The sequence below is a fragment of the Podarcis vaucheri genome (genome assembly GCF_965113315.1).
Source record: "Podarcis vaucheri genome assembly, chromosome: 10".
Taxonomy (NCBI): Eukaryota; Metazoa; Chordata; class Lepidosauria; order Squamata; family Lacertidae; genus Podarcis; species Podarcis vaucheri.
The window spans coordinates 5500409-5513675 of record NC_138748.1 but is presented as its reverse complement, the minus strand read 5'-3'; the positions used below and the strand labels follow the sequence as shown (position 1 = coordinate 5513675).

General features: G+C 41.1%; 1 protein-coding gene across 5 annotated transcripts in view; it reads right to left on the bottom strand.

Moving 5' to 3' along the window:
* The window catches only part of CACNA2D1 (calcium voltage-gated channel auxiliary subunit alpha2delta 1), a 392960-nt gene that overhangs the window by 43337 nt on the left and 336356 nt on the right, over window positions 1–13267 (bottom strand). For 2 of the 5 annotated variants that reach the window (XM_082239529.1, XM_082239530.1), the window contains exons 17-21: window positions 12396–12470; window positions 11792–11866; window positions 7029–7079; window positions 2229–2300; window positions 1018–1089 (exon numbers count right to left, since the gene is read on the bottom strand). In XM_082239529.1, the coding sequence (XP_082095655.1) occupies window positions 1018–1089; window positions 2229–2300; window positions 7029–7079; window positions 11792–11866; window positions 12396–12470 (345 nt within the window). Of the gene's footprint in view, window positions 1–1017; window positions 1090–2228; window positions 2301–7028; window positions 7080–9520; window positions 9641–11791; window positions 11867–12395; window positions 12471–13267 lie in introns of those variants that run through there. The other 3 variants (XM_082239531.1, XM_082239532.1, XM_082239533.1) reach the window with 2 other exon arrangements.

The window sequence follows — 13267 nt, the reverse complement described above, 5'->3', positions numbered from 1 at the left end:
GATGTAAGTTTAAAGGAAAAAATGTACATGTGGTCTGCATCCAAATGCATAACTACCATTTTAGGGTTCTTGGCAAGTTGTGACAACATGTTGTCTCTGTCCTTCTCAAAGCAGAGCTGAAGAACAGCCTGACAGTCACATCCCTTTGTGGGCCACCTTCTGAGGGCTGACTGCCAGTAGGTCCCTGGAGCAGTCAAAAGTCAGAGGTTTCTACGCACGCACACCCACCTCGGCACCCTCCCTCCAAGAAAGAAGGAGGCATTACCACAGTTCAAGGATAGATTGCAGCCAGACAAAACGTCTCATGAAGTGGACCAGTGAGGAAGCATTCCGTTTTCTCCAAAGGGCCAAACAGAGAGGCCTAGGAATTTGCATTTTGCGCCCAGGCCCAATGTCCCCCACCCAGAGGTCAGGACAAGATCTACTATGAAATTCATGAAGCTTTCAAAAATGGGCCTATCAGGCCCAATTTGAGTTGCATGACTCAAACGGATTAATTTTTTCTTGCATATATTTCAACAACCCCAAAGTCTGAGAGTCAGTAGCAGAGATGTTGTAAAGGTGTGGTGATCTGTCATGGAACAACCCCATTGAACAAGGTAACAGTGGTTACCTAGACCTAGATGGTTGCAAAGAGGGTTGAAAAGAGAAGCTTCAGGGCTCCCAAAATGTAGGTACGCCACTGCCAGAGGTTCAAACCTCGAGCTAGGATTTTTAAAAAAAAATCCTCCTACACAGATTGTGGCATCTGTGAACACAGTCAAAGAAGAGCTCTCCCTTAATTTGAGGTGAGAGGTTGATCTATGTGCAAATGCCACCACAGCTTCTCTCCCACTACAGCTTCAGATTTGAAGACCATCAACATCATCACCATCATGTATCAAATGCATGATGCTAATAAGCAATTGGAATCTTTTTGTTTCAGACAATTCCTAACATGCACTTGCAGTGGCTTGGACTAGGTGATCCTCGTGGTCCCTTTCAACTCCACAATTCCTTAATTCTATGATAACTCACCTCATCTTGAGACTTGACCAGCGTTCTAAATGTCCTATCTCCGCTTTCTCCATCTATCATTTTTTTCCGAATCTACAATCAGGAGAATTACAAAAATAAAGAAGCAAATCCAATGTATTCAATAAATTTCACTAATTTTGAACAGGGTCATGATCATTTCCTGCACCGTGTAAGAAATCATAAACTTTAAACAAGATTTGCCTAAATGCCACGCTCGAGGCTACGTTAAACAGCATAGCTTATTCATTTCAATGAAATCACATGCCCTCCAACGTTTTGGGAAGGCACACACCATCCCGCCTCCCCACCCTCTATTCTCCTTCATCTCCCCCCCCCCCATCCACCCAATCTCTGCTTGCCCTCGTCCGCTCACTGCTCCACATGGAATCGGGTGCCCTGAGATGAAGGCAGAGCCAGGAGTAGCTTCAAAGAAAGTGGGGTACTTGTCAAGGATGGAATCACTGGCCGCCCCATGGATTGCCATGCTGGCCGCAGCCCAACAATGCATGGATCAAAGCCCCAACATCTATTTTAGCAAGATTCTTGGAAGCAGAGCTTATAAAAATTTATTCCCAGAACCCATTGTAGTTCAGAGCAGCCAGAAGTGGGCTGAGTAAAATTACCCCTAGGTGTAAAATATTGACGCTTGCTTAATAGAATCCCAGGATCTGATTTCTGACTCTGCACTGCAAACAGGGTTCTCTGCACCATAAGGATCTTTGAGAAGGGGCTTTCTGGTTGTGGTCCTCAGGGTCATGTGATGCCCTCCCCCAGCAGGCCTATCTCTCACTGATATTGCTTGAAAAATAGGCATCAGATAAAAAGCTCCTGATGTGTGTTGAGCTGCTTAAGGTTACATGTCTGCTCATTTAGCTGCTGGGTTGGTTTTATGAAAACTCCCTTTTCTTACTTATTTTACTGATAGTTGTTGCTGTTTTAAAACTAGTTGTAAGCCACTTTAAATTAAACACTGTATGTGGGATAGAGCTTTACTTGTCCCAGAAAACAAATAGCTTACCTAACAATGAAGACAGTGGACTCAGCTACAGTCTAAAACAACGTTTTGAATTTGTTATAAACATGCAACACCAGATGGCACCAGAGAGCAAAAGAATTCTATACAATTTTTACATAATGATTTAATTTCTGACTTATTTATAGCGTTTTTTCCTATGTGTAGATACACCCAGTGATTCATCAATATCATTTACCTCAACTTTAATATCGTTTTCCAGCTCTGCATCCAGGAAATCCAGCGTCACTGGCTCCTGAGATTTAGGATTCTGAAGAAGAAGTGTCAAACCAGCATATAATAAACATATTTCTTGCCATGTTGCATTCAGGATTAAATTGCTTGAATTGCTTCAAATTCTATCTTGAAACTCATGGGATTCATAAAGGTGGAATTACTTACCTCTCCAGTTTTTAATCAGTACAGCTATAAAATATGTAGTCTTTCCATTTAAACAAACATATATATATATATATATATATGAATGAGATAATTGGACAAGAGATAATTAGTTTACCCCATAATGTAGAGCTTGGTAATGTACTGAGGCTCTTTCCTCGATCTAAATTATTTCACAAAATACATGTGTAGAAACTGCAATTGAGAAGGCAGACACGGCATCACGAGGACACAAAGAAGGAAGGCAGGAAGAAAAGACAATGACTTTTTATAGCTAGTCTCTACAGAGAAGAGTTAGGTACAACAGACTTGTTTTTCAAAGGAGTAAAAGCACTTATTTTTGAAATTAATGGCAGAGGTTGATGGGCAAAGATAGGAATCAACGGAGAAAGGATTAAATTCAGATAAAGGAAAAATAAGGGAAGGAGGGAAGTCCTCATTGTTGAAAAGGGATCCAATCCTGACAGATAATTTTGAAAATATCTTCAGAAAGATTAGTCCTCCTTGCTGGTACAACCAGGTCCTCACTACCACAAAGTAGCATAATACCACTCCTGATAGCAAGGACAGAGAACCTGTGACCCTCCCCAGGCTGTGGGACTCCAAGTCCCATCAGTTCTAGCCAGCATGGGCAATCCTCTGGGAAGGGGAGAGCTGCAGCTCATGACCATCTGAAGGGCCACAGGTTCTTCAACGCAGACTTGGGAAATTCAGTCACGGCCTACCTTCTACGAGGATGGATTGCCATGGTTGTAGATAGAGGCACATTCCTACCTAAAGGTAAAGGTAAAGGTACCCCTGCCCGTACGGGCCAGTCGTGTCGAACTCTAGGGTTGCGTGCTCATCTCACTCTAGAGGCCGTGAGCCAGCGCTGTCCGGAGACACTTCCGGGTCACGTGGCCAGCGTGACGAAGCTGCTCTGGTGAGCCTGCACCAGCGCAGCACACGGAAACGCCGTTTACCTTCCCGCTATAAAGCGGTCCCTATTTATCTACTTGCACTTAAGAGTGCTTTCGAACTGCTAGGTGGGCATGAACTGGGACCGAAGACGGGAGCTCACCCCGCCACGGGGATTCGAACCGCCGACCATACAATCGGCAAGTCCTAGGCGCTGAGGTTTTACCCACAGCGCCACCCGCGTCCCACATTCCTACCTAACTTGCCTTAAAGTCTTACAGTGCTCAGACCTGCTAGACCTAGGCAATTCTCTCCTTACCACTCCTGCAAAAAGGCAGACAAGACCCATGTCAACTCACTCTTTCAGCACTGACATTTCAGGGAAAACATTATGTACATTCCTTTGACAAAAAGCACAATATAGAGAGCCACGGAGTAGTCACCCAGGGAAGGGAACATTGGTAATGGTTGCCACATGGGAGAGATTTAAAGCAGCCACCATCTAATGGAAGAAATTATGCCCTGGTCTTTGTTGAGGTGAATATGTACGTATTTTCCTAAATGCCAGAAGATAAAAATCTATGTTCCCATACTTGTCTGTCCTCATACTTCACTGATTCCAGGAGAAATTCAAAGATATGATGAGAGCAGTCGTGTCCATGAAAGCTGAAGAGGGAAAGTCTACGTACATAGACTTTACACACATAGACTTTCAAGTGTAGGATTCCAGATCATATATAAGCATTTGTGTATAGATTTTCCCTCTTCAGATGTCCACACTCAAGGCAGAGATATTAGGAGTGAGATGTGTGATGCTGGTGTCAGACTGGTGCGCCCCCAATCTCGGCTCACACACTGAGTCGCACACTGACTGCAATGTATTAGCAAAATGTCAGAAAGGAGTTTGAGTCGCCAATAGTTCCAGTGATTTTAGCAGAACCATGTGCAAGGAAGGGATGCAACAGTCCAGAATCTGTCAACAGTTCTACAAGTCAATGACCGAGAAACTGCTTAGAGATAGAAATAAGAAAGTTGGCTCATTATGTTCATCTGGATCATATTAACAAGGTACTAAATAGACAGTGTGTTCTTTTTTGTTGTTCTTTTTAGAAACTTGCTTCAATAAGAGAAACAGCAGAGGAAATCTTGCCTTGGATATGAAAATATTCAAACACCAATTGAAATAAATGCAGATCATTGCTGGTACAATTATACGCATTTGACAACTGCTAAGCTCTTATTCATCTAGACAAATAAATCAACTTTAGTGAAATAAATCATTGAGAGAAAATAATGATAAAATTAAAAATGAATGACAAGCACAGTTAAAAGAAGACAAGACCTTAACCTTCACAAAGTCTAGTTCTCAAATGTAAAGCAAATCAAATTTAAATAATAAATTCCTTACATGCAATGGAATGACATTAGAAGGATCAAACCCAGGCAGCATGCATGAAGGCATTGCCGTGGCAAAAGCAGCATTGCAGTCCGTATCCCGTTCCAGTAAACAAAGCAAGGACACAAAAGAAAACAATGTGATAAATAATCCATAATACAAGAATCATCCTTTAAAAAAAACACACTCAAAAAATGATAGCATGGTTTAGTCACAGTTACGGAATCTAAAAGTTTAGGCTATCTCTGAATAATATAAATATGAAATGAATGTTTACAGATAAAGCAAATGGATCCCTAATAAAATGCTTAGATCACACTCCGCTGGGAAGCTCTCTTTTGCAAGCCTGATGCATTTAATCTCTTTAGATACTTAATATTGTTTTAAGTCTGAAATAACTAAATAAACCTGAATCAGGGACCTTTATAACTTTAAGTTTTAGGGCAAGGGCATATTATTGGATTTCAGCACCACAGAAATGAATAATAATAATTAATCAGAGGGGATAATGGATGAAACTGTTACCATAAAGCACCAATGCTGCAGCAAGCAAAGGCTCCAGCAGCTCAGTCAGCTGCTTGTGGCTGGAAAGCCAGACAGGATGTTTGTGACTGTTGCCATGGGAACAAAGGGGCAGTCCATTCTGTACTGAGCACCGGATGTTAGCTCAGTGTGTGTGTCATATGACCTGTACTGGAAGTACATGGGTGGAGTTTCTTCTTGCTGTTGTCGAGTGCAGACGTGTTTCTCTGTACTGATATGAGAGACAGAAATAAAAGATGTAAATAGTTTTCTGTCTGCTTCTTTCCCCTCTCTTGGGGGACACCAAAGGGGAGAGAAGGAAACGGTGTGTTCCTCTCACACATCTGAGATGAATCGCCGGGACCTCGCCTGCTTATCAGCAGAGTGGAGATGCGGGGAGGTCGACAGGAATATCTGCCGGTGCCTACGCTGTGGCACATTCCTCTGACCCAGGCAGAATTCCAACAGAAACAACAATGACTTCCCTTTGAACAGTACCATGTTCAAGTTCCGTTTGTTTCAATGTGGCTTGCAAAGGAGAACCTTCTCATGGATTGTGTCCTTGGGCTCTACATACAGCAAATAATGCCTCCTTTCCTACGGCCTCTTGATTATACCCATCATCTGTCAATAGTTTTGAGGAACAATTAGTCTGCGTCTTCCATTATTGACTTACATCTTCCTTGATTTAAGTTTTATAGATGTTGTGAGTTTTAATGGTTATCAGAATAAGGGGATAGGGAAATCAGAAATCGGAAAAAATAAATGTGCTTATGTGCTTGAACAGGATCTAGGTATTATTTACAAAGAAGTAAAAACTTACGAATTTACAGGCATTTATTCTGAGGTAACACTGAACAGAATTGCAGCCTCTCAGCTCTTACCCGTCTGTCTCAACTGCCCCCTTTAAAAAGTGCTGGGTTTTTTTTAAAGCCAAACTTTAGACTCCGATAACTGTTCCTTTCCCATTTTGCTAGGATGCATTTAGATAGCAATCCTATGTGGTTTGCATTTCTACACATCTTATCAGCTGCAGTCATGAAACATGACTGAGGAAGTAAAGTGGAAAAGCCATGCAAGAAAAAGCCACTAAAAAAAGAAAAAAGAACGCATATTGACTTTCAGCATGGCTATTACAAGGTAAGGTGTGTTATTTTAGTTAATAAGGTAAATACTGTATGAAGGACAGAAGGAGATATAAAATGATGCAGCAACATAAAAATGAAATCACTAAAGTGTGTTGATTTTGGGGGAGTGGTAATGATAATCTGAACACACTGTGAATTCAAAATACTGCTGTTTTTGTGTGTGTGCAAATAACAGTTTTGCTGTGCTCTGTACAGCATTCACAGACACACAGCTGCAAATGAAACAATAAGCACCATGTTTTGACCTGCATGTGGGAAACCACAAATCCTTAATATGGCTCAAAAGTCTATCAAATATAATGTAAGGGCTTCAGGTTTACAGTAAAATAAATCCAGAATAAGCAGCCTCCCCCTCCAGATTCTAAACTTCTTGGCGGCGTGGGGGGGGGGGCGGAATTGAAAATTGTGGCAAAAGCATACGTATATTCAATTCTGTTAACAGCAACACGTAATTACTTAAAGCAACATCTTCCACAAGCATCCACACTATGTTTGCAAGCTTCATGCTTTAGAAGCTGGCTGATCAAGTAAACAGCCTAGTTAGGTTTTCCCAGGAAGCTAAATAGAAGCTCTCTAATCTCAGCTTCAGCTCTATGCATCTTTAAACACTCTAAGAATCACCTCTATCCATAGTTACCTGGACATAGGGTCTCCTTTTTCTAATTTTGGGTATGCCCGCACCAATGTGCTAAAGTAACAAAACAGCATTGATTCATATTTTCACAACATTATGACAGTCATTTGTGGTTTATTATTGTAATCTCGAGGTGTACTACACTTTCATGGACTCTTGACAGAGCAGAAGCCTTCTAACGCACAACCTTGGTTAACTAAATCCCATAGAGTGTATACAACTGCAGAATAGATTGTTTCAGAATTGCATGGTCGTTGTCAGCAATGGTGGACAAACCTAAAAAGATGAATCAACTTAAGTGAGAGCTCTGCCTGCACATCTGACCAGACAGCATTCTTTAGCCCCAATCACGTGTTACTCGTGTTTATAGCATTATCATGTTTACTTGGATCAGGGCTGTGCTGTTAGCCCTGCCAGCAGTTGTCTGAAGAGAAGCCCCAAGGCACAAGCTCCTACTCACATGTAGGGACTCCATGTGATCAGGACACCTGGTTGTGCTATAAGCCCATTTGTGTGTAGCCCCTACTCATAAGCATTGGGGGGTGTCTCTTTCAACATTATTGAGGAAGGAGGTGAGTCCTGCTTCAAGTAAACACAGGAACATCTTGCATATGAATAATGCATAAATAGGGTTTCTGTCTGTTTCAAGTGTAACTAATTGAAAGCTTCTTGTCTTCTAATTGAAAGCTTATGTTCTACTCAATCCTACACACCTTTCTTACCTCCAAACAATGAACTATAGAGTACAAATCACACAGTCCTAGTTAAAAAATTATTGGACAGCTGCTGACTTTGATTTATGAATGTACCATTTGTAAGCTAAGAGGACAGAATTGCTCAAATCCAGACAACTACTCGTGAATTCCCCTACTTTAGGCATGCGGGACAGGGAAAAATAAAATAATTGCATCAGAATACCTAGGATAAGCATTACACACCCACCCACACCCCTATACGTATGTGGTAGAGAGAAAACAAAATAATTAAATTAGAATATTTTAAAAGAACAATGCTGACCCAATCCAGGTAGGAGCACTACAGGCAAGGTTTCCATTTCAAACTGACAGACTTACATTGGCTCCCAGTACGTTTCCGAGCACAATTCAAAGTGTTGGTGCTGACCTTGAAAGCCCTAAACGGCCTCAGTCCTGTATACCTGAAGGAGCGTCTCCACCCCCATCGTTCAGCCCAGACATTGAGGTCCAGCTCCGAGGGCCTTCTGGTGGTTCCCTCACTGTGAGAAGTGAGGCTACAGGGAACCAGGCAGAGGGCCTTCTTGGTGGTGGCACCCACCCTGTGGAATGCCCTCCCATCAGATGTCAAGGAAATAAACAACTATCCGACTTTTAGAAGACATCTCAAGGCAGCCCTGTTTAGGGAAGTTTTTAATGTTTGAAGTTTCATTCTGTTTTTAATGTTCTGTTGAAAGCTGCCCAGAGTGGCTAGGGAAACCCAGCCAGATGGGCGGGGTAGAAATAATAAATCATTATTAATTATTATTATAGCAGAATAACTTCTGGGGGAGACAGTTCTCCATTCACAATGCTGCTATGTAATGAGTTGGATCAATTTGTACACAAAAATAGGTCATTATGGATATTGGAGCCATCACTTTATCCACAAACAAGTTAAGTATATGGAGCAACCTTATGGGAGGGGTGTTTCTAGGACAGGATTCCTCAACCTCGGCCCTCCAGATGTTTTGAGACTACAATTCCCATCATCCTTGACTGCTGGTCCTGCTAGCTACGGATCAGGGGAGTTGTAGGCCCAAAACATCTGGAGGGCTGAGGTTGAGGAAGCCTGTTCTAGGACTAAGGTGGAACTGTTAAGCTCCCATGTTATTTTTGCTATTGGATGCTACATGTTGTTTAAGTAATCTCACTACATTTACAGTATTTTTGTATATTATTATATTTTTGTCTTGCTATGTTATTATGAAATTGTTTTTGTATCGTTTGTTTGAAATGCATCCTGTTTGTTGTAAGCCGCTTTGAGCACGTGTGTGTGTGTGTGTGTGTAAAATCAGCACATAAATAAAATGAACGAACGAATGAATTTTGTGCCATTTCATGTGCATAAGCTGCACAGATTTCAATAGAGCATGTTTTTAATGTTGGGCTTTTATTCTCATGATATCTTCAAAAATCTGTGGAGTCTTTTTTCAGTACACCCATCAGAGATGTAACCAGGCACAAAGGAAATTGCTGTTTGTTGAGTTGGGAGCTGAGTTGGGAAGGATTACTATATAAGAAACTATAAATCACACGTTTGTCATTTTGCAACAATTTCCAATAAGAGGTTTTCAGAATGGTAAGAATTCAGAAGGTACTCATAAGAATACTCTCCCTTTTCTAATAGAGTTTTGCTTTTGGTTGCATCTATGATAAGATTTCTAGAAGAGAATACAAAGATGCTGCAAGTTAGTATGTTAGAGGACTTGAGTTACTGACTACAATTAAAAAGGTAGGCTAAAGAGAACAACAGGATATGATTGGAAACTTTATTTATAGTGTACCTTTGCTTTAGAAAGTAGTTCTTACATCAGTCTGAACACCATGCACCCCATTAAAGACAAACACCAAGAGCCACATTTAATATTGAGTTTAAATGTTCTGTGAAAAATAATAAAAGAGAGAGATAATATAACTTGGGCACCAAAACAAACATTCTGAAAGAACGTTCTGAACAGCCACAGCTTGTTTTCAGAATAACCTTGATTTTTAGAAAATTCGGCTACAATAAATGCTCAGAAACTGTAATCTGATTGGAGCACAGTGAGGCTTTCCAAGGAAAATGGTAACTTCCATCACATCACCTAATAACTAGTATGGGGTTCTCCTTGCCCCATCACATATCTGTGATTTTCAAGAATTCTGTTAATAAATAACTAGATTTTTCAAAACTACCTTCCCACTTGTCTGACATAGACACTAAAGTGGTAAGATGTATCTCCCCGGTGTGGGCTGTTCTCCATGCAGAAGCATGCTCCAGTAGGCCCAAGAGCACTTTCCTGTGTTGGCACAGCTAGTCTATGGTGGTCCCTTTTCCTATGAAAGGGATAAGCAACGTGGTCCTCTCCAGATGCTGTTGAACTACAACTCCCATAATTCTTGACCACTGGCCATTCTGGCTGAAGTTGATGGGAATTCGTGTCCAGTAAAGATTGAACCAAAGATTCCCCATCCATCAGTCACTGAAGACTTTGGTTCAGCCTATAACCCTTCATTCTCTCACAAAGACAGAAAGAGATTAGGTAGGGGTGGAAGGGACCGTGGATATTTCAGGAAAGTGGTAGTACACAAGGAAGGAAGAAAACCCACAGGGAAACAAATAGGGAAACAAACTTATAAAAGGGATGAAGCCTGGTCCAGCAGGCTTCTTCTTACATTCCCATGTGGACAATCTAGGCTGAAGGTGACCAGGGATCTCGTAACTCATGTTCACACTTTCCCAGAGCATTTCCTTAAGAAGAGTTGCTTGTACAAGTGTGCACTTTCTTTTGTATCTGTGGGCATGATTCATGAAAGTACCTCAGCTCATAGGTCCTGTTTGTGTGGTAGAGAAGCAACCTTCCCCCCCTCCGGGATAGGAAAGATTGTGTGAATCAGCATGTTCATGCCTAGACCCCATACACACCTGAAGTGCTTATAAGAGATCCTACTTTGTGGTAAGAGAGAAGCATATGCCCCTCCACCCATGTGAAGAAAGTATATCAAGGAAAGTATATCAAGTTGAGATGCGTTGCCTTACTAGGAAAACTGTATTCTTGTGTACCTGAAAACCTTCACTGAAACATGCTGTGTATTTTGGTAAATTTCCATTATCCCCTCCCCCCAGTTCCATTTGGAGGCAGTTTTTAGCTTACCTTAGTGGGCCTGATGCCATAGCAACACATTTGTTGAATCACTTTCAACCCATACAGACCTCTCTGCTATGGCATTAGATTGGGGGGAAACATGGTGGTCCTCCACTTAATCTTCAACTTAATACTCAAATGGATTGCTGTGATTATTTAGTAATATTAATATTATTTATTCAATTTATATCCTGCCCTTCCTCCCGAAGTTCAGTACTGACCATCACCTTATATATATATAATTATTTATCATCGTTGCCATTTCCTGTCCATTTTTTCTATCCTTACGGAGAAACCTCTACATACTGCAGAAGGTTTTGGAGCAAACATATCCCAGTGTATAAAGATAAAGTCACAGAAAGAACTGCCATGCTCATGGTGGCGTCTCATGGTCTGACTATAAATTACAGAGGAAGGCTGAATTGGTGGACAAACTGTCTTCTGAGGAAGAATTTATGGCATTACTAATTCTCTGTTGAAAGGAATTCACATGTACTAAACTGTTCCACAGAGAGAGGTTCTCTGTCCACATCCAAGAGGAGAAAATAATGTATTAGCTAATGGATCACATTGCTTAATGCATATAAAAATGTGTGTACTTGGCTGGCTTTAAAAGAGGATATGGCATGCTTCTGAATGCCGGTTGCTGGGAATCACAAGGTGGGAGGACACAGTTGCCCTCAGGTCCTGCTTGCAGCTTCCCACAGACGTTTGGTTGGCCACTCTGAAAACTCAATGCTGAATTAGATGGCCTGATGAAAGAGGCCTCTTACTATGGTCTTGTCTGCATGAACCAGATCTGACATTACTAAGGACAACTTCTGTCTTCATATATAAAAGATGTTTGTGGTCTAATTTATTTCTCCCATCCTCTTTGGACAAACTGAAGTTAAGAAGGTTTACATACCTTTGGCTGAAGGTTTGGATGAAGCAACACATAACCATTGGGGTCAATTGCGAAATAGTATCCATTTGGACAAAGCTGGAGAGAAAGAAGCATGACTATAATGTACTGCCCACTGTTGTGGCATCAAAATGACCTTTCTTCAATAAAGCTGACAATATGGAAACGGTGTTAACCAAAACGCAAACAAAACTACCTTTTTTATTCAAGTCATAATAAAAAACCCTGTTTGTATACATAATGTGCAATGAAATAACGCTTGCAGTGCAAGCTATATTGGGGCAGCTGGGTGGAAAGATGGGTTAGTATGTATCCTTAGGTCTTCTCCTTTCAAAGCTGTGGAACACAACCATTTCCTAGAAGCCAGCTATGTCAGACTAGACAATTCATGGAAAGCCCTGGATATTAGCTTTCTGGGAAAGCAATAATCACTCTAAAACACCACCAGAGAAGAGAAGAAAAAAGGGGAAATGACAGGGTGAAAGCAGAGCGAACAATCTTTTGACTTCCAGCCAGAAGGATATTAGATAGACTGGAAGAGAGGCTTGAACACTACTCAAGCTTGAACAAAAGTTAAAAAATAGTCGATGTGGGGAAAGCCACTTACTGTAAACCGTGGAGTCAGTTTTTTTATTTCTTCTAGCGACACATCAACTCCCATTACTCCAAGTATCAACTGGTTCTGGGAAAAGATTTTTTTAAACGTTAGTTTTCAGATGACTGAACAGTCAGGAAAGCTGCCCTTCTCTTTTTCTACATTCCTTTCAGCAGTTTTGTTCTTTTTTTCATTGTGAACCTCTAGTGTTGCTAATTAACAAAGAATTTAACAGCAATGTAGCAGCTGTATGATTACAGAAGCTCAAACACAAACATGCAGCAGCTCAGGTATCAATATTTGTGGAATGCCTGCACATGAACTATAGAGCTGAAAATTTAGTACAGATGTAGTCCAAGAAATCCTAACATCCATGAGAATCTGGAAATGGGATATTTGTACACCTCCTCATCAAAACAGTGGGCCCCAATGTACCCTTGAATCAAGGGTTATGGAAACAATGTAGGAACCTGACTTACAGCATGTCAGACACTTGCTCTGCTGATGCTCTGCACATGTCCCCTCTGCGCTGGCATTGTTGCCATAGGAAACTCACAGGGGTACATTCTGGTGGCATGGCTTGGCTGGCCAGATGAACCCTGTCCTATAGACTTGATATCTATTAGAATATTTTTATTGGCATCTAGTTTCCAAATTGTGGAAATTTTGATCAGCCTAATCAAGTGGAACAAACACACACTGTTGAAAACAGAATTATAATTACCCTACAAGACTTGCTGTCCACTCTTGATTCCTGAAACTTTTTATTTATTGTACATTAGGATATCATTTCATCATTCCAGAGTTTTTGTAAATATCTCTGATCTTCCTTTTGCCAAGAAGCAAGTTCTAGCAGCATTCTTTCCAATGCCATTTTTCATCTC